The sequence below is a fragment of the Miniopterus natalensis genome, chromosome 5 (genome assembly GCF_054644295.1).
Source record: "Miniopterus natalensis isolate mMinNat1 chromosome 5, mMinNat1.hap1, whole genome shotgun sequence".
NCBI lineage: Eukaryota > Metazoa > Chordata > Mammalia > Chiroptera > Miniopteridae > Miniopterus > Miniopterus natalensis.
The window spans coordinates 74,552,369-74,574,090 of NC_142085.1; the positions used below are offsets into that span (position 1 = coordinate 74,552,369).

Below are 21,722 nucleotides of genomic sequence, written 5' to 3' on the forward strand. Positions count from 1 at the left end.
TGGATGAAGAAAGAAGTCCCAGAAGTGTAACATTGCTTTAGGAAAAACAGAAACAATTTCCAGTGAGAGCCTTCAAACATGAGCCACCCCGTTCTGAGAGCTTTCGGTGCGAGCAGCCGCGCGGGTTAAGGAACTCGCACGCATCGCTCTTGGCTCCTCTGACTTCTCCTGCCCAGCACGGGCTGGTAGATTTCGGCCACCGCGCAGTAACCCGTGTGAGGCGTGACAGCTTCGATTTCAACCACTCTGCGGGCTCCTTCATATACCTTTTGCTCCTATACACAAGGGAAAAGAAAAGAGATGATAAGTGGTTTTCAGTAACGCACTGATTTGCTGTATTTTTGATACAATTAGAAAGTTGTTCGTGGTCACAGTAGTAGATGGGCGGTAGGGCTTCTTCCAGACACATCGTTCCCCAGAGTCCTGGAACGCGGCCTGATCAAGAGGCAGGTCGAGTGGCTGTGTAGGTACATGAGGGCCCCTGGTTGACTGTTCCAGTGGTCAGTCTCTTTTTCAAGAATTAGAACTGTGCAGCGAGGAGAACTGAGTAGATTTGGAGACAGCTGTAGATGTGCAACATGTGACCACAGAGAGGCAGAGTGGGGCTCTTGAAGACTTATTTCTCCATTTCTCCTTCCCAGCCATTGCAAAGCCTGCGAGCGCTTTACTTCTTGCTTCTGGCTGTCCCTAAGATTGCTTGTTATTTCCTAATTAAACTCCTCCCCTCTGCTTATCTATTTTCTACTTGAACAGGTTTGAATGGGGCTCTTTTCCTTAGAACTTAAGGAACCCTGTCTTAGATCACCACCCAAAAGAAGATTCAATTAACCACCAAATCTGGATAAAGGTGCTGACAATGAATGAAAATATCATAGCAAATGGGCACAAATATGTAATGCTCTGATTCAAAAGCCACTTTAAAATAAGGTGTAGAAAGTCTGTAAAGACAAGTGGAATTAACTGTTATTAATACCAGTCTTTAGATATGCAGGGACGATCCAGTGGAGACAAGCTGAGAGACTGCAAACGCGCACACACACACACACACACACACACACACACACACACACACACAGATTCTGAAGGTAATGCCAAGCATGACTTCCTTTTCAGTGAGGGTAGAGGTGAGAAGGAACTAAAAATATATATAAGGAAAAATAAGAAGGGATAGAGTAGCAAGAGAGAAGACACATTTTATGGCTAAAATGTTAGTCAAATGAACAACAGAAAAAAAATACCAGACATCTATTCATCTAAACTTACCTTTTCTAGTGAATTGTTAATTATAAAGACTCGGTATACTAGCTCATAGTAATTTTCCATGGATACATTTTTTCCGTTCTGGTTTCTATATGGTATATTTGGAGCATGGAGAATCACCAACAAGGATCCATTAACTTGGGTTATATTCATAACTGGAGGATCTATTTTTGCTGGAGAAAGAATAGGAAATTTTGATAAGTCATTTTTAAAAATGTAGTATTTCACATGGATACATTATGCGTAATAACAAATCATCATTAAATTCAGAGATCTGGCAAAAATCGTGAAGAGAAACTGCTGATACCTAAAGTATAAATATCTGAGAAGTTTCTTTGAAGATGATTTTTTATTTATAAAGACTAATAGATTCTGTTTCAGCTTTAAGAGTACATTTATCAATCATTTTCACAGCCTGCAGTGATTGTTTTGGAAAATGAAGTCTCAAATTTTGTTTTTTGATTATATCTTTATTCCCTCTGTTATATTATTTAACTTATTTTATCTGCTTTCAGTATTACAATACTTGACGTGCTGAATGGCTTAGCCCTGCTGCTTCCGAACTTGCTTGTGTTGATTTGTTTCCTTGAGCTTTTATTGTGAGCACATGTTTAGAAGTTGGTTCTTCCTTTTATGTTGATTTGGTTTGAGTTTTTTATTTTAAATAAACTTTTTATTTACCTATAATATAGATATAGACAAAAAATTAAATCATGAGGATACAGGTCAACAAATTATATAGCTACCACCCATATTAAGAAATAGGACATTGCTAACACCCAGAAACCTATTCATGTTTCTTCCAATTACTTAACCCCAGAAGATAACCACAATTGTTCTGACTTCTCTTACCATATATATATGGACTGAATTGTGTTACTCTCAAATTCATAGTTTGAAGTCCTAACCCCTAGTACCTTGAAATGTGACTGTAGTTGGGGATGGGGCCTTTAAAGAGGTAATTAAGGTAAAATGAAGTCATATGGATGGTATGGATGGGCCCTAATCCAAAATGACTGGTGTCCTTGTCAGAAGATGTGGGCATGTGCAAGCACAGAGGGATGACCATGTGAGGACACAGCAAGAAGACAGCCATCTATAAGTCTAGGAGAGAGATCTCAGAAGAAATCAACCCTGCTGACACCTTGATCTTGGACTTCTAGTCTTCAGGACTGGAAGACTAAGTTTCTGTCGTTTAAGCCACCCAGTGTGTGGTATTTTGCTAAGGCAGCCCTAGTAAACTAATACACAATATACGTATTCATCCACTGTGTTGCATGTATCAGTAGTTTGTTCTTTTAATTGCTGTGTGGTATTTAATTGTGTGAATATCACAGTATGTTATGTTATTCACAGACTTTTAGATGGTTTTTAGTTTTTTAATATTATGAGTGAAATTGCTATGTACATTCTTGTACATGTCATTTGGGAAATAGGCATTTTGTTGGGAATATAACTAAGAGTAGACTTGCTGGGTGATAGAGTTTATATACATATGTCTAGCTTGTATAGACATTGCCAGTTTTCCACAGTGGATACACCAATTTATGTTCCCTTCAGCACTATATGAAAATTCCAGTTTTTTGCATTCTTTCTAACATTTAGCATTATCTCAAAAATTTTTACTTTTAGCCATTCTGGTAAGTGTATATAATGATTCTTTGTGTTTTTAGATTATATTTCCTGATGACTAATGGAATTTCATATGTTTATGGCATATTTGGATATCATCTTTTGTCAAGAGCCTGGTCAAATTTTTTGCCCATTTTAAATTTGTCATCTTTTTATTATTGATTTGTAAGAGTTCTTTTTACATTCTAGACATAGCCCTTTGTCAAATATGTGCATTGTACATATCTTCTCTCTGTAGTTTGCATTTTCATCATTTTAATGGTATATTTTGAAAAACAGAAGTTTGTAATTTTAGTGTAGCCCAATTTATAATTATTTCCTTCATCATTAGTACTTTTGAGGGTCTACCTACTCCAAAGTCATGAAAATATTCTCCCATGTTACATTATAGCATAGTAGTTAGCAAACATTTTCTGTAAAGGGACAGATAAATATCTTAGGCTTTGTAGCCCATATACATCTCTGTTGTAACTGTAAGACTTTGCTATTGTAGTGGATGAAGTAGTTATAGAAAAAATGTAAATGAATGGCTTTGACTATGCTCGATAAAATTTCATTTACAAAACAGAAGCTGGTCAAATTGGACCCAAAGGCTGTAGTTGCCGAGTTTTATTGTTGGTGTCCAGCCAGACTTGATTCCATTAATGGGTGATGTAGGAGACCAAGATTTATTGTTTCCCAATTGATCCAGTCTCACTTGTTAAAAAGACCGTAGTTACTCTGCTGAACTGTGCCAAGGACATAGATCAAATGATCATATTTGTGTAGTGTTGCTTTTGAACTCTGGTTTAATATGTATTTTGGCTTTGCTTCTACAAGGTGTCCTTTGGCACTGTAACCTGGCATGACCTCAAGTTTCAGCAACATGAAAGTTGAATATGTTGGAGTCTCAGACCTTTTTGAACTTAGGAAATTCTTGATTCCTAACAGAGTCAAAACTGAAACATACACCCTTCTTTGTTTCTTCTCTTTGATGGCAAGGTTTTTCTGAGTCTGCTCTTTTATAGAGAATTGTTGGTGCAGTGGAATGGGCTTGAATCGCAAGTTATTTCAAGATACGATGTGCTGGATACCATGGGTTGGTTTGCTAAATTCTCATTCCGTTCCTACTAGCTGAAGACTTAGAAAACTAAATATGCCTTTTTCTATACTCCATTGCATCTAGCATTTTGTCTGTGATCCAATTAACTTGGCTCCAGTGGGATATTGCACCAGTTAGATCATTAGGGTGAGATTTGGAAGGCAAGTGAGGTAATAATGCTGCCAAGTTTTAAGATACATCTTCTTTTATCTTTCCCTGACGGTAACTGCAAACTGGAGAAAGGTAAGTACAGACCTTTTGGCCAATAATGGACCCTGATTCTGAGTTGATAATAATCCTTGGGGACTCAGAATGCACTGTGGGCTCTTGCAGCTGGCAGGTAATAAAAGCAAATTCAGTGAGATACACACAACAACTGACAGAATCAATTTCCATTTTGGTTTTCTGAGCTGTGGCATGAAAGTTATTAAGGGATGAAAGGACAAATGGAAGCCAATGGAATTCTTCCTTTGAACAAAATAGAAAATCAAAAGTACTGTTGTATCCCTGGGAAAACTGTAGAGATGCGTGCATCAAAAACACCTCGCATGATACAGAGTAGTGAGATGTATTTGAATTATACCTTCATTTATTTGAATTATACCCTCACCCCCCAAAAAATATTGAATAATAAAAGGGATAATTGTAAATGTACTGACTCCGGTGGTGACCGTGGTGTGATTTCTGTTCATTACAGTGACTCTGTTTTGGAGCCAATCAACACAGCCTTTAATATAGTTACTGCTTTAGAGAATGATTTTTTCCCTTTCTTTGTCCAATAATTAAAAAGCATCAGAACAGTTTCCTTTCACTTGGCTTTCATTGTCATCCTGGCTCTTTGTCACATATAATCTACAGAGTCATTGATTCTTTCACAAGATATCATATTGGCCCACTAAGTTGATTACACGATACTGATTGCATTTGGTGTGCCTGACATCCTAGGCACTATAGCTACTTAGTAAGATACAGGGAAGCAGAATGTTGGAGCTAAATTTCCTTTGATGTTTGTTGAGACATTTCCTCTCACGTGAAGAGCAAGTTGCTTTGCTTTGCATCCCTATTACCAGGAAACATTCACTGGGCTTGTTAGACCTCTGTGAATCTTGGATGAAACACACACCACATTTATTTGTGCTGTGCATTTTCAAAATATCCCATGAGCTTTTGAGCTTTGATTCTCCACATTCTCAGCAACACTTACCTGACTCTTTTATTATAAAATGTCAGGTAAGTGTTGCTGAGAATGTGGAGAAATCAGACCCTCATACAGTGCTGATGGGAATGTAAAATGGTACAGCTGCTTTGGAAAATAGTCTGGCAGTACCTCAAATGATTAAACATAGAATTACCATGTGACCCAGCAATTTCATTCCTAAGGTATATGCCACAAAGAAATAAAAATGTATGTGTATACGAAAACTTGTACATGGAAGTCTATAGGAGCACTATTCATAATGGCCAAAAGGTGAAAACAACTCAGATGTTCAACTGAGGAATGGATAAACAAAATGTGGTATATCCATATACTGGGATGTCATTCAGCCACAAAAAGAAAGGAAGTACTAAAATATGATGCAACATAGATGAACTTTGAACATATTATAATAAGTAAAAAAGGCCAGTCACCAAGACCACATATTATATGATTCTATTCATATGAAATGTCAAGAACAGGGAACTTGCCCTGGATGGTTTGACTTAGTGGTTAGAGCACTGTACTGCGGACTGAAGGGTACTGGGTTCAATTCCAGCCAAAGGCACATACTTTGGTTGCAGGCTTGATCACCAGACCAGGCCCAGGCTCATGCAGGAGGCAATGAATCGATGTTTCTCTCTCTCTCTCTCTCTCTCTCTCTCTCTCTCTCTCTCTCTCTCTCTCTCTCTCTCTCCCACCCCCCCTTTTATGCTCTCTGAAAAGCAATGGAAAAAATATCCTCGGGTGAGGATTTAAAAAAAAAATAAAAGAACAGGGAACTTTATAGAGACAGAAAGTAGATTAGTGGTTGCCTAGGGCTGAAAGGCTAGAGCGGTAAAGGAAGACGAGGGCGATAGCCAGTGTGTACGGAGTTTCTTTTTGAGATAATGAAATGTTCTAAAATTGAGTGTGAGTGATGTATGTACCTGTGAATATACTAAACAAATTGAATTGTACACATTATATGGGTAATTATAAGGGGTGTTTTAAAAAATCTCGATGAGAGCAGTGAAGGCCTATTTCTCCAGTGTCCCATACTTGCTTGATAGGCTTATGAACAAAATGGTTGGGTGAAATGGATGGAGGCTATATATAGACTCAACAACATGGACTTCCTCTTGCCAAGGCTGGATGACACTTCTGAGTGTCCAGTTTTCCAGTATGATGAACCAACTCTGGTATATAGGTCATTTGGTATATTTTGATTCCTTTCAACAGGGAGGGGACAAGTAACACTGCAGTAGACACTTCTGATTGCAGATTTCTCTTCCCTGCTTCAGTGCTTTTATCAGCAGTCCCCCTGACCACCCCCCTCCATGGATGTAATGAATGCCTTATTCCTGAGCATGGTACCCCACGATACTTTGCTTATGACGGAAGACTAAGTTACTGTGGAAAAAGTGAAGTCTTACCATATATCCTATCTCAGCAGCCCATGGCTTATAGGAAAGTAAAGTGGATAGTTGAAAATTCATTTTGGGCGACAGCACCTTGGGAAGTTGTCTGTGAACTGGTATATGCTCTAATCTTGTGACCAACATATTCTTCCATCCAAAGAATTCACTGGTTTGTGATACAAGATGTGGGAGGGAGTCATGGAGGCAATTCTCATAGTGAATGACTCACAAAACAATTGTTTCCGGTACACTTGACCCTTAATCCTTCTGGGTTATAACAAAATGGTTTCAAAGATCTGAAAGTTAAGGCTGCCTCCTAACTAGTTGAAGCTCTTGGTGCCATTTAACCAACAAGGAGAATATGAGGTCCTTCTGTTGTCTAGGATGATTGGTTCTCATTACCCAGGGAAACAGAGATGCTAGAGATACAGTGGGGTCGAGGAGAAGTATGCTTGGTCTCTTGTGAGGTGCCTCTTAGAATCCTCTATTCTGTGATAAAAATTAATGTAAGATTATGTCAAGCTTACACAGGAAAGACCAAAAGGACTCACACTCCTCAAGACTGAAGAGTTGAGGTGCTGACAGGAAAGAAAGTGAACATTGAGTTAATAATGAGAGAAGAAGTTATAAATATTAACTACAGCTTCGTGACTGGTTGCAATTATGAGGACTACAATAAGTACCACATTTTCTTTCTTGTTTTGTTTCTTGTTATGTATGTTTTATACATGTACATTAAACACTTTTTTCTTTCTCTTTGTCTACTCTTTTGTATAAGGCCTGTTGGTAATGATTTATTTTATAATTTACATCTTTGATTATATTATTATTATTATTATGGGATTATCACTGAATTAGGAAAAGACCATACGTTATGGCGATAGGGATACGAGAGCGAACTTTTGGTCTCCCCTTTGGGGAGGTAGCTAAAAGTCGTACTTTCCTCAAAAGAAAATTCTTCTAATGAGTATTTTCAGGAACTTGACCTCCATGCTTAGGAAGGGCCTAGGGCGATACAACTCCTTTCTGCTGTCTAAACCTCCTTTTGTTACCTAGGAGGTAACAATCTGGCAGAGGGATAGAGTGTCGGCTTTGTAGTCAGAGGCAGCAGAATTTGAATCCTGGTGTCAGTAATTTAGGCTGTGAGACCTGGGCCACTACTGAAGCTTCTGTGCCTTGATTTCCTGGGAAGTAAGGATGGTGACAACCATCTTCTAGCGTTGTCCTGAGTATCAGATCAAGTGAGATGTTGGTGTGGACCTCCGCAAAGCACAAAGCCTCGCAAACAGCCTCGCTCTATGAGGGCTATTCAAGGGCAGGAAAAGCAAATGCAAAGAAACTCCATGGAACTCACTTTCCCACCAGGGAGTGAACCGCTGTGTCATGGTCCAGCTTGAGTGGGTCCCAGCCACGCCGGTCCTCACCCTTCCGTAATAAGCCTCCTGTACATCTGAGGTTTCATCGGTAAGGTCACAAAAGAATTCTTGAATACCCCAACAGTCCTCTTTATTTTTCCACTGTTTCTGTCCGTACCTATAGAAGGGAAAAGACAAATATTTGAGTTTCTTCTTTCCATTGGAGGAGTCTGCAGTCTTATCAGTCTATTAAATTTTTAGGCTGGTTGAAAATTGCCCTCTAATATCAATTCTACTGTGAAAGCTGGTGGCTACTCTTAACTATTCTTAGAAAGATTTCTTCTTGTTAACCAAATGGCTCTCTTGTTGAAAGATAAACTCAAACCTGACACCTTCTATATCACTAGCATAGGGTTTGTTTGTTTTTAAATATTTAGTGAAGTTTTTCTTCTGGTCTACGGACCAACTTCCATTTTTGAAAACCAGCTCTTCACGTCCTTTATGCTTCTGAGGTTTCAACTCTGTGGTTTCCTTCACTTCTCATCAGCTTGCTGTTGAGTAATGCGGCTGATTCTGAGAAGTTGCTACTTTTTTTTTTTTTTTAATGTATCTTTCAGATAGAGGAAGGGAGAGGGAGAGAGAGATGGAAACATCAATGATGAGAGAGTCATTGATCGGCTGCCTCCTGCACCCCCCCCCCACCGGGGATCAAGCCCGCAACCCGGGCATGTGCCCTGACCGGGATTCGAACCCCAATCGCCTGGATCCTAGGTCCATGCTCAATCACTAAGCCACGCCCGGCCGGGCAAGTTGCTACTGCTTTTGATCTCAGGTGATGGTCTTTATTAGAAGTTGAGTGGGGGTTGCAGTGAGGGCTATATAAGGAGTCCTTTAATAAGGAGCTGGAAGAGAGGGAGAGGTACCCATAAAAATAAAAAATAGGTAGTGAGGCAGAGGCAGATAAGTTGATTCATCTTGAGACTAGGGGATGGTGTAACAGCAAAAGGGAAGATTAATGCTCACTTCCTTACCAGTCACAAATCAGAGAAAATGCAATAAGACAATGGTGGAAACAGAGACATTATTGATGAGACATTGTCCTTGCTAGCTGAATTTAACTGTAATGACTGGCCTCTCTTTTAATGTAATACCTTATTTTTTTGTCATATCCCATGTGAACTGGATAGAACTAAAGTGAAAGATTTCAAAAATATAAATCTGCATTGTGCTGTTGAAAATACCCCATAGCTAAGAATAGATCCAGGTAGTCTGAATTTTATCCAAGTTTAGGAGCCCTTTTTAAGAAAAGGTGTTACAAATATGAAATTCTTCCATGTTCCCTAAAATTTAACCTTCATGGTAAAACAACTTCTAACCCACGTTTTATGCTGACCACAAATAGGCCCACTTTGGACCTATTTATACTACCCAAGGGGGTAGGAGGACAGGAAGAAAACCAATCCCAGCTTCCTACAGCTGGAAGCATCTCCAGCTATGCACAAATCTATTTTTGGAATGGAGAAATCTTTATAGTAAAGATCTATAAACTTTACCCAAATGTAAGAAAAGCAGCAGCAGTTAAAGACTGATAAACTTCTAAAAACATTCCTTCTGAAGTTAGTGAGAGGTTTATTAATGGAAAAATCAGACCTTGGGCCTACTGCATGCTGGAGAGACATGATGAGTTTATGGAAGAAAAATTGTTACAGTATTTTGGTCCATAGCTTCATCTGATTTTCTGAATTTCTAATGAAAAACCTTGAAAATTAAAACATAATAGCTCCTATCTCGTGCTCAGCCAGCACCGCAAACTATGTAAGAGAAGGAAGAGCCTCAACCCCCCCCAGGAAATGTATGAGTGGGAAAACCTGACATTTGCAAATCAGGAACCTCTGTTTCCAGGCCTCAGTCCAGGAAAGGAGTTGATTGTATCTGAGTTTTGGCAACGATCCCGCAGAACTAGCTTGAAGATTACATGAGAGGAACACGCAGCGGCACGTTCCAGTTTGTGCTCATGCTTACAGGAGTCATTAATTTTTGAAATGGATTTTCTAAATAGTAAAACACACTCTTAAAAAACGACTTTTAAGTTAAAAATATATTTTACACACTGACCATGTGTCCCACAACTTCTTTTTCAAGTATCAAAAGTGTCAACTTAGTTAAGTGCCTACAATATGCTAAGCAAGTTGGTTCCAACACTCACTTGACAAATACGCATTAAGCTGGACTCTGTTGTGACGCCAAAGGCTGAGCTGTAAGATCTTGTGCTGGGTTTTCAAGGGATGACTTATGTCCCCGACAGACTGTACATCATCGTGCGTTTTATGTCACCAGGCAGCCTTCAGGGGAGACAAGACAATCCTGTCCCTACCTCTGCTTTTTCTCAACCTTTCTGAAACGGAATACATTTAGAGCAAACAAAAGGTGGTGGGTTCAGTTCCCCATCAGGGCACATACCTAGGTTTCGGGTTCAATCCCTGGTTGGGGCACATATAGGAGGCAACTGATCCATGTTTCTCTCTCTCTCTTCCTCTCTCTAAAATCAGTGAAAACATATCCTTGGGTGAGGAGCAACGATAACATATTACTGGCCTGATAAATCTTGTCTACATATGTCATATATATGAATAACAATTTATTTGGACAAAAAATTATTGGGATAAATAAGTAAATTGTAATGAAAAATAAAATAAAAATTTTCTATTATAGTAACTTAAAAGAAAAGAAAGAAAGAAACTTAAAACAAGCTCAGATCCTAACGCTCTATTGCGTTCTAGAACATGCTCTCTCAGTGACCATGTCTATCAGCCAGAGGAAGCTCAAATTACTTACATTTTATATTGCACAAAGTAAATGCAGCTGTTGCTGGCACAAGCCCTCCCAGGCTGCCAGTGCAAAATGTTGTGAAAATTTCGGGACTGGAAATGTACTCTCTGAGGCATCAGAGACTTATGGGCTGGGTGAGTTTCTAAAATAATAAGAGAAAGAAAAACACCGAACATTGATATGAGCACCGTTGTTATAAGCAGTGGTTTCCGATATAATACATGAGTCAGGATTCCCTAAAGTAGTTGCTGTCGGTGCAGATGGTGGAAGTGGTGCCCAGAAATCAACATTTTGAATCTTTAATGTGATAATTTTTATGCATGCTCGAGTTTCAGAACAGTTGTGTTTCAGACTATAAACACCTAAGTAACATACTCCCACTCCATTCCCAAACTGTAGAGGAAGTAAAGAACAGTGAAAAATTATTGTCCTTAGGCCCTTCCCTGATGGTGATGGATGTAATGACTGAGATGAAAGACCCACACCAAGGCCACTCGCCCACCTTCCTAGGAGCCACTATATTACGGCTACTCTGAGACAAAATTTTGCCTGGGATCAATTTTCGCTCCAGGGCCTCAGCCCAGCACTCGGTTCCCCCTTCCTTAGGTTCCTGCTCCATCTCTGTGTGCTGCCTCAGTGTCCCCTCTAGCTGTGTTCCAGGGAGGTCGGCCTTTGCTGTCCCACTCCCGAATGTCTGCACTTACCTGCCTACATCCTGGCTTCAAATTGCTCAGATAAACTGCTCCATGCTGTGGAGGGAGACTGGCCAAGACCCTGCTGTGGGCCTAGGGTCCCTGAGAAGGGTCTCGACAGCGATCATGGCAGGAAAGATAATTTTGCACTGGCATGGCCTGTGCTTTCTTCCTCAGCTCATGTGACATGGGTGGCCCAGTCTCACCTGTACTTAGTCGCATGGTGGCAAGAGACCTTGGACAAAATTTTATTCTAGAGTCTGAAGAAAACCAGAATGTCACCCTAAAATATGCCTCTTTGACATAAAAACCATTTTGAGCTGAAGGCAAGTGAGCAATAAAGGCAGGAAAAGTTTTTTCTACCTTCCCCCTTTTTCTGCCTAAAGGCAGGAAATAAATTCTTTTACTGGAGATAGACTCTTACGGCACCAGAGGGATCTGCCAACAAATCTAACTCCATTAGTTTCCTCTCAAAGATTTACTTTTCCAGAGTTTTCCACCCTTGGAAGCCTAACACTGCTTCCGTTAGTCCTGTCATGTCTCTACAAAGGAATTATTTTTTTCTGAAGATGCTACATGAGCTGGAATTCTAACTCGCCATTTCGAGTTACTCTGTTTAGGTTTCTCCTTCGTGATGTGCTCTGCTCCCGTTAATGAGCTGTTTTTCTCTTGTTAATCTTTGTTTTCGTTAAAGCGTCCTCGCTGTAGACCTGAGATGGGCAGAGGTAAAGCTCTGCCTCCTCAGCAGGTGCCAAGGTCCTGAAGAGGGTAGGACGGTAGGCGGAAGCGGGTCGGGAAGCAGGGCCTGCCTTTCCCAGACCTCGAGTTCCTCCTGCCCCACCGTGGTGGGTGTGGTCCCCACCGAGGGTCTCTAGTCTGCCCCTTTTCCCGGAATACTCTTCCCTGGATTTCCACGTACCTCAAGTCTTTGCTCAAATATCATTGAGTTGGAAGCAAATACTCCTAAGCCCATGATCTCAGCTCTGAACATTCAAGATTTGTTATTTTCTAATATTTGTTGCTTTTTACCACCCAAATAGTGTTACTACTGTAATTCCGGGGGGGGGGGGGGGTCTTTATTTTGTGAATCTCCTTCAGTGCATCAAGTGACTATGTGTACTTGGAAAGAGCCTACTGCCACCATTTATTTTGCTCTCCAAAATTGCTACCTAATCACTCACTTAGTATTTAAACTCCCAGAAATTTTCATGAGATGACAGGCACAAATTCCAGAAGCCCTTGCCTGCAGTTGATCTGCTACCCTAAAGATAGATGGCTCAGTGCCCCTTATCTTGTCTGTCTATGGATCTCTTCTCATTTTTTGTAACACAACCATCAAAATAATAGCAAATCACTCTGCGCCAGACACTGAGGGCCTTCTGCCTGCATTAACTCATTTAATCTGTTGGCTCTTCTATTGAAAAGGTACTAATGTCGTCTTCCGCTTACAGACTAAAAAACTAAGCCCTAGAGGGTTGAAGGAACTTGTGCAGAAGTAAACTCCAAGCCTGACTGTTGCCACAGCAAACCAAGAACAAGGCCTCAGGAGAGAGGAGCTAACGGAAAAAAGCAAAACAACTAAAGGCTGGAGATACTTTTCCTTCCCCTCTTCCTTTCTCTCCTCCCAGCTGACATTCATTGAACATTGAACGTATATGAACATTAAACATGTATCAGGCATGGTGCTCAAAGCTTTACATTTTATTTCATTCCCACAACCACCAAATGAGGCAGGCATTTTTATTACTATATTTACAATAGGGAAACTGAGACTTAAAGAAGTTGCATACCTTCCCCAAGGATACACACCTGGTAAGATGCAGAGCCAGGATCATTTTGGTAGCACATGAATTCCTGCCATATTTTGCTAATTTAGTCCTTGGTATTACCAAGGACCAAAGGCATAGTCTTCACAATTCCACACATTTCTGGGAGATGGAGGCTTGAACTGTTTTTATGTTATCAGTCACTGGGTAACTGTACAGTTTCAGGAAAGTTACTTGAGCCACTTACACTGAGAGGTACCCATCTGTTAACTGGGGGTTCTAATGGCCTTGCTCAGAGATGTGTTGGGGTGATGATGGTCTCTGTTCTTGAAGAGTTCTCCATAAATACCAAGAGCACATTCTCACATGTTTTTTACTGTCTCTGTTCTGTGCCAGGCATTGCTCTAAGCACTTGGCATACATTAATTCATTTAATCTTCACAATACGTACAATTCCCATTGTACAGATAAGGAAATTGAGGCACAGGAACGTTAAGTCAATTGCCCCAGTTTTCCTAAAGAGTAAATGGCAGAGCTGAAATCCAGAATCAGACAGTCTGGCTTAGGAGACTGCTTCTACCCACTATGCTGTGACATCCCCTGAAGGCCAAAGAAATGCTAAGGAGACAGAGATGGATGTGCATTTGTCCTGTATGAAGATTCTGCACCCACTAGCGTGCCTCCTCTTCAGTAGCTACTCCGTAAGTCCTTGAGTTAAGCAGGCTGCAGATAGAAGCTGCCCCCATGTCTGTTCTGATCATTTCCTGACAGAAGCAAGCTGAACTCTTACAGAGCCTGGAAAAGCAGCAGTGACATTTCTAACAGTCCCTTGAGCACACCCAGGTGACAAAACTGTGAGCAATTAAAAAGAAATGAAGCACTCACTTACCTACTGCACCAGTCAGGAAGCTGGTGATGAGGAAGCCTAGGAAGCAGTGTTTAGGCGCCATGGCTGCGAGTGTGGCCGCCAGGCAGCCCGCGTTCCCCTGAATGAGAGCAGGGCTCTGAGCAGAAGAGGAAACTAGAATCCTCGTGCCGAGCATTCTCTCCTGAGCTCAACGTTCCTCGAAGCGAACGCAGATTTCATTTGTGAATGCATTTTGCTCTTAGGGAAATTATGAAAGTAAAGACTTGCTTCAAAAAACATTTGCTGTAAGTCACTTTGACGCGGAAGCTCGATTTTGCAGGGATTTGGGCTTCATTTGCTGTAAAAAGGCAAAAAAACACTGAGGGTTGGCGGACCGGAGGGCAAGGTAGGGCAGGAATTGTGCAAGGCACTCACTGGGCCAGTGAATGGAGCAACTCATGAAATCTTAAGGGAATTTGGGCCCTGGAGGCAAAGAGGCTGATAGCTCGATTCTGAGTGCCGTGCTCTGCAGTTCCAGCTATCAGGGCCCCTGGCAGAGGTTCAAAGCAGGTGAGCTTTTCTGATGTTTTCCCTTTTCCTCCCCTATTGCTCTCTGACTAATCTCCCTGGGACACCTCATGCCCTTCACACCCTCTGGATTCTGCAGGACTCCCTGCCATACTTGTTGGGTATGAGCTCCACTCAAGTCATGCCTCTTCTTTTCTGTTCCCACCCTTGGTTCTCATGAATCTGATAAAGATTTTGAGTGATTTCTGAGTAAGTCAAACCAAATGAGTCTTTAAAAGGATGAATGTGGAGAAATCATTTTGAGCTACATTAGATCTTTTTCATCTCTTCTTGGAAATCTGATCAAACTAGGCCATCTGTTGTTTGCCCATGATTCATTACATCATCTTTTTTACCAAAAACAAGTAATCACATTTTTAGATGCACTAAAACTATACCTCAAAGCACAAAGAAAGTCAAAGATTTTTTTTTTTAAGAGGCTCAAAAGAGGAAATATTTTCTGGCTGCTTTTTCCTCCTGTAGTCTTTTGCAAGTTCTTGGTACAATAGTCTCTTTAGTAAAGAATAGTGATAGCTGCTGAACAGACTCATTCATCCATCCATCCATCCATCCATCCATCCATCCATCCATCCATCCATCCAATAACTTAACACATATTTGCAGCTCTATCATGTGCTCATGTCCTCAGTAGCAAGGCTACAGCAGCAAATCAAATAGACATTGCCCCTGCCTTCCCAAAGCCTACTTCTAAAAGGGAAAGCAGACCTACTGCTTTCTAAAGAGAACACCAGGTTTTCCAGCACCTACATGCTGTGTCAGACTTCTGAAACTAGGCTCCTTATCTTCTTCCCCTCCAAGTGAAGTTTCCATTGCTTACAAGCTAACTTGGCTTTCCAAAAAAGAACCTTGCAGTGTATCTGAGGTTCGTTCCCTTTGCACCTTCTTGGTGCTCCTTGTCTTCTAGCCTTCTCAGTAAGTGATTCTTCACTCACTTACTGATATTACCCTCTGATCTGGATTTGCACTATTGATGTTCAATATCTTCAACATCAATAGCTCTTGTTATTTTGTTTTATTATTTATGTTTTAGAGAGAGAGGAAAGAGAGGTAGAGAGATAGAAACATCAATGATGAGAGAGTCATTGATCGGCTGCCTCTTGCACGCCCCCTCCTGGAGATCAAGCCCGCAACCCGGGCATGTGCCCTGACTGGGAATCCAACCAGTGACCTCTTGGTGCATGGGTTGATGCTCAACCACTGAGCCACACCAGCTGGGCAGCAAAAGCTCTTGTTTTGAAGCAATCAAATTGCTCCAAATCCCAGTTAAGAAAAAAAGAAAAATACTTGAATTCAAGAATGAAATTGGGGTTTTTACTGGGTTACTGACTTTGTAGAACAAATAAAGGGAAATTGGGGGGGGGGGGAGAAGAGCATAGACTATACTAAAAATGGAATTCTCTCAAACGTGTGAGCTTTTGTGCTATGTTAAATTCCAGAAACAAGCCAGTCCTGTGAGAATTCAGTGAGCTCTCTAATTGTGTGATAGTATACCTGCATTAAAAGCCAACACTGACAAAAATGCCTCAAGGTAGGTGAAGTTAAATGATAAAATCCCACCAATTTGGAAGCAGAAGAATTTGTAGAGAATTGTTTCAAGCGGAATGACATTTGCTTTGGGAAGTAAGAAAATGAAAGAGAATGGGGGACCCCTGCTCTGCCTTGCTTCAGCCATGAAATGCTGGCTTCAGACTCATTCCCTACCTGCTCGCCCCACCCCCACCTCCTCCCCGGCCTTCAGTAGGAAGAGGCCACCTTGACAGTGAGAGTGGATCCTCCAGTGTGTTGGGTCTGGAGAGAACATGCCTAAACCTTGGCCTTGGACAGACTTTAGTCTCTTCTTCTTTTCTACTTGTGGTTTCCAGCAGGCCAATAATTCATCTAATTAATGAATCAGGATTCATTAGTTTTAAGTGCGATATGGGATTTGGGTTATAATTTTTATTTGTTTTTAGAGATGCATATTGAAGTATTACAGATGACATGATGTCTGGGATTTGCTTTGAAATAATCTAAGGGGTTGGAAAAGGGGGCCATGAGATGATAATTGTTGAAACTGTATTGAGTACATGGAGGTTCACCATGTTCTCTTATATATATGTTTGCAATTTTTCAAAACAAAAGAAAAATATTTTAGAAGTTTATAAAGGTGCCATCTTTATAAAACTCCTTCTGGTAATTTTAATGCCATTTTAGTGTCAATAGTAAGATCTAATAATTATGGAGTACAGGGCTAATTTCCTTCCGTGCATTATCTTAGTTAATTCTCACAACAAGCCCCAGAGGTTGGTATTATTATCACGACCTTACAGATAAAGAAACTGAGACATAGTGAGGCTAAAAGAACCTGACCAGGTCCTATAGTGCATGTATGTAGTGACAAAGCCAGGGGTGAAATCAGGTCTGGCTGATCTTGGGATCTGAGGGTCAATCATAGAATCACTATGCGTGGCTCAGCAGTTGAGTGTCAACCTATGAGCCAGGAAGTCACGGTTTGATATCCGGTCAGGGCACAATGCCTGGGGTTTCGGGCTCCATCCCCAGCAGGGGGCATGCAGAAGGCCCCTGATCAATGACTCTCATCATTCATGTTTCTATCTCTCTCTCTCTTCCTTCCTCTTTCTGAAATCGCTAAAAACGTATTAAAAAAAATCACTATGTGCTGTTCTTCATCTGTAATAGTCATTCCATAAAGGGACGGAATGGTGTCAAAGAAGATTAGGCCATTTATTCCTTTAGCTGATGTTTCCTTAGCATGTGTTGTATGCCAGGCACCGTGCCAGGCATGTAGTAATGAGCGAGATGGCAGAGCCAGTCCTCATGGAGCCAGCATCATCTTCTTCAGCTAGGTCTTGGTAGTGAGAGGCCACATGTTCCTCCTTCGCTTTCAGGAAAGTGTTGAAAAGCTGGTCTTCTGGACTACTTCATCGGGGGGTTACTCAGGGGTCAGTGGACTCGGTTTCTGCTTCAGGCCCTTTCCCTTATTCTGTGACCTGGTTAGCAGCAGAATAGCTTTTTGGTGAATGCCTGGGGAGGGGGCGAGAATGGGGAGGCAAGGGTCAATGGGGAGGAAGAGGGGGATATGTAATACTTTCAACAATAAAGATGAATTTAAAAAATAAAGTTCTATAATGAATTATAACTTGAACACCATCCCTCGTCCCCTCAGACCAATAGAAAACTGCGTGCCTTATAGTACCAGTAACTGGGAAACTATTTGCTTTCTTACCTGGTAGATCCTCAATAACTCTTCAGAGTAATATGACCTTTCAGCAGCTCTGCATTCTGGAAATAATTGTCATGTGTTTCAAAATAGTTTGTGAACTTGAATTCCGCAAGAAGGAGCTCCATTGTCAAATACAGGCAATAAGCACAGTGATTAGTCTGGTCAAGTTTAATTTTGATTGAGTTTTGGGCTATGAACACTAATATATTATTTAAAATCTCCATTCATAGGACTTAAGACTCCATGAAGATAACTTTTTCTGTTCTTCATTCGTATTGTTCTGGATAAAAGATGCTCTTAATATCGTTTTGATTGTTCTTGATGATGAGCTTTCACTGATCTTGAAAACCCTACTGAATGATTAATTAATCATTGTGCCCATGCACTAGCATAGGCCTGTACATTGTTTCGACTGTAGATTTTCATGGCGTAACCTGATTCCAACCAGTTGCCACCCCTCCACCATCATCTCTTGCCTGATTTGTGGCTACAGACTCCTTTCCGTTCTCCCTGCCTCTGTTCACTGCTTCACTTGGGATGGTGCTGGGCACATAATAAGCGATTAGTGCTTATCTGATGAATTGGTGAAAGGAGTGTGATATTAGCAGTGGGTAGGAATTTACAAGATTTAAGCTAAAGGAACAGGAAGATGCTTCTCTGCTTTCTTATAGTCTGGGATGGTTGTCCTGATGGGATTTCCTGATTCATGAGGTCACTAGGGTTCAGTCAGACACACGGGCAACACTGGCCTTTGCAACACTGTGGTGCCACTGAGAACTCTTCAGCTGGGTCAGTTGATCTGTGTGACCTGAGAATTTGCTGCTTCCCTGAGAAATCATCTGGGTGCTTTTCTAGGTGGGGAATGGGGACATGGGGGTGGCATTTCTTTGGCAGTTTTCTAATTCTCCTATGATCATTTATCTGTTTGGATTTCCTCTCTTTTCTAGGTTCAATTTCTACAGATTATATTGTCTTTAGGGGAGTGTGCATCTCACATATGCTTTTAAGTTTATTTGCAGAGTTGAGATTACTCCCTACAGGCTATTCAGTTTCCCCGCTTCCGTGGCTTCCCTTTTATAATGCCCTATCTTGAGTAATACTATTGTCTCCCTTGTTTTCTTATTTTTTTAGTTAAGTTAGATAGTTATATATCTTTTTTTTTTTTTTTTTAAGGAATCAGATTTTGTAATTATATACTCTACTTAAAAAATTTATCTCATTCATACCTTCTTTTACCTTTTAAAATTCCTTCTGTCTTTTAATTTGTTGTTTGTTTTTGTAAGAACTCCTGAGATGTTTATTCTCTGTTTTATTCTTTATCTTATATTAACACAATTATTTACACTCGGAATGTACTCTGAAATGTATCTCATAGGCTCTCCCTTTGGCGCTGAAGTGAGATATTTTCCTTATTTTTTTAACAATTTGCAATTTACTTTTTCTAATCCAAGTGTTTTAAAAGCAAGAATTATAAACAAAATTTCCAAGTGGAAAAGACTTTTAATTTTAATTCTCATTGTTGCTTTTTCATGACTTCCAGAGAAGAAAAATATGTTGACTTACACAACCATGCACCATGTGGAAATCCCCTCCTACGGCTTTGTTTTCTGGGAGTGGTGCTCTAGATTCCCTCTCCTTTCAGCTTCTAGTGTGACAATCCCGTCACACCTCTCATTTTGAAAAAGTGGCTTTGCACTGACCAGCTGTGACATGATGGAACTTATTCTTCCTCTCCAAGCCTTAGTTTCTTCCCTTATAAAAAACAGGCAATATGGAGTTTTAGCAATGAGGTAGCACAAGTGAAGCTCTCAGCATAACCCCTGGCACTCAGTAAATGTGTTGTTTACTCCTCAGCTCCATGGTTACAGAGCTTTGAGAATCTCAAAGTATCTCCAAAACTAAGCATTAATCTTCAGTGGGGAACTCAGTGCAACCCAGGAATCCTTCTTCCATCTCCTGTTGGCATGGATAATCATCAGGTATCTCTGGCTTTATCTTCCTCTGTCTGCTTACTTCCTCCCCCTCCCCTTTAGTTTTAGGTGGGTTTTTTAATTATATTTTTGATTTGAGAGAGAGGGAGGGGGGAGGAAGAGATAACAACATCAGTGATGAGAGTGTCATTGATCGGCTGCCTCCTGCACCCCCCCTACTGAGGATGGAACCTGCAACCCAAGCATATGCCCTGACCAGGAATCTTACCATGATCTCCTGGTTCATAGGTTGATGCTCAACCACTGAGCAATGCCTGCTGGGCTCCCCTTTAGTTTTTAATGATCTCTAAAATATTTCTAATTTTTATAGTCTCTTACCACAGCTTAAGCATCCTGGAATACATTCTCTAAGATCTCTTTATTACCAAAGAAGCAAATAACCACCAGCAGGCAGCTGAGATTTACTGGAAGAAAGTGATGAGACAGAATCCCCATTCTGCTACTCATTGGGCAAGTCACTTAACTTGATGACTCATGGTTTCCTCATCTTAAGTGGAATAGCAATTCCTCTTCGCAGGGTGTTGTAAAGATGAGATGGGATATTTTTTAAAACAGTTCAATAATTATACATTTATTCTTTTGTTCATTCATTCCTAATTGGTAGCTCTCATAGAAAGTGTCCAGGAGTCCAAGGTCCAGAATGTAGAAGCACAGGAGAAAATGTAGAGCAAGTATAGCACCCCTAATCACCCTACAAACAAAGCTGGAGTTTACCACCCAACTCATCCATTAAAAACCAGTATATTAAGTGTGACACAGCCAATATTCTTAGGCAGTTTAACTTGGCATGGAATGATGGTGCATGCAATAACTCCAATCTTTGGTACCCAGCAATAATTTAGGGAAAAGATTTAAGAAGCAGGACTGTCAGGAAGAGGATCCCTTTATTTAGTTAACTTAAGTGAAAACTTCCTCTTAGAGCCAAAAGGTAGAGAAATTTTAATCCAGCTCCCGTGAGGCTAAGTGACTTACCCACAGTCACCATCTTTTGACCAATTTAGTAGGTATACTGCTTGAGGGAAATGGAGAGCCTCAAAAGTTAAAATATATTCCAGTATACAGCTGTAATAATTAAAACACTGTGATACAGATTCAAGAAAAGAGAGAACAATTAAACAGTCCCAGGAGTACTGAGAATTTGGCATATGACGTGACATTTGAAATCAGCACAGAAGAGTGGATGATTTAATACTATTGGGACAACTAATTTATGAATTGTGTCCACCAAGAAGATATGTTGAAGTCCTAATCCCTGGTACCTATGAATGTGATCCTATTTGGAAATTGTGTCTTTGCAGATCTAATCAAATTAAGTAAGGTCATACTGGATTAGTGTGGCCCTAATCTGATGTCTAGTGTCTTTAGAGAAAGATTTGGACACAGACACACAGGGAAGAATGCCATGTCATAGGAGAGATTGGAATGATGCATCTTTAATTTGCACTTTTAAGTGAGGAGAAATAGTTTTCCATAATTTGTTCATTTACTCATGTAAGTTATACTTAAAAATTTTTTAGTCAATTAATAATTGAGTCTTAAAATTCCTATCCTTCGTATTCCCAAGAACTCCTTATATAATATAGATAGATATTAACTAATTCTTGGTTTGCCTCTCATTAGGAATTCTCTTCACACCCAGTGCTTCTGAGGGCTCCCTCGCCCACTCCCATGGCTTCGGCCACCATTTTTATGGTAGAGGTTCCTCAATCCACATGCTCTAGAAGTCAGTCTTCTTTCCCCCCCAAACAGCTTGGAACAGTGGTCTGCACACTGGGTGATAAATACTGAAATATAGGCATAAAAGGGCCATTTTTTAAGGATTAGATTATTTTTAAACTATTTTAAAGATCAGATAGGAATAAT

At 40.5% G+C, this 21,722-nt stretch overlaps 1 protein-coding gene across 1 annotated transcript; it reads right to left on the reverse strand.

Moving 5' to 3' along the window:
- Positions 1-125: 125 nt before the first annotated feature.
- Positions 126-14,160, reverse strand: IL22RA2 (interleukin 22 receptor subunit alpha 2). Its single transcript, XM_016204880.2, has 5 exons — positions 14,100-14,160; positions 10,759-10,894; positions 7,923-8,101; positions 1,264-1,433; positions 126-275 (listed from the first exon to the last, which is right to left on the reverse strand). The coding sequence occupies exons 1-5, from the start codon at positions 14,158-14,160 to the stop codon at positions 126-128; spliced, it is 696 nt and encodes a 231-aa protein (XP_016060366.2).
- Between the last annotated feature and the right edge of the window lie 7,562 nt (positions 14,161-21,722).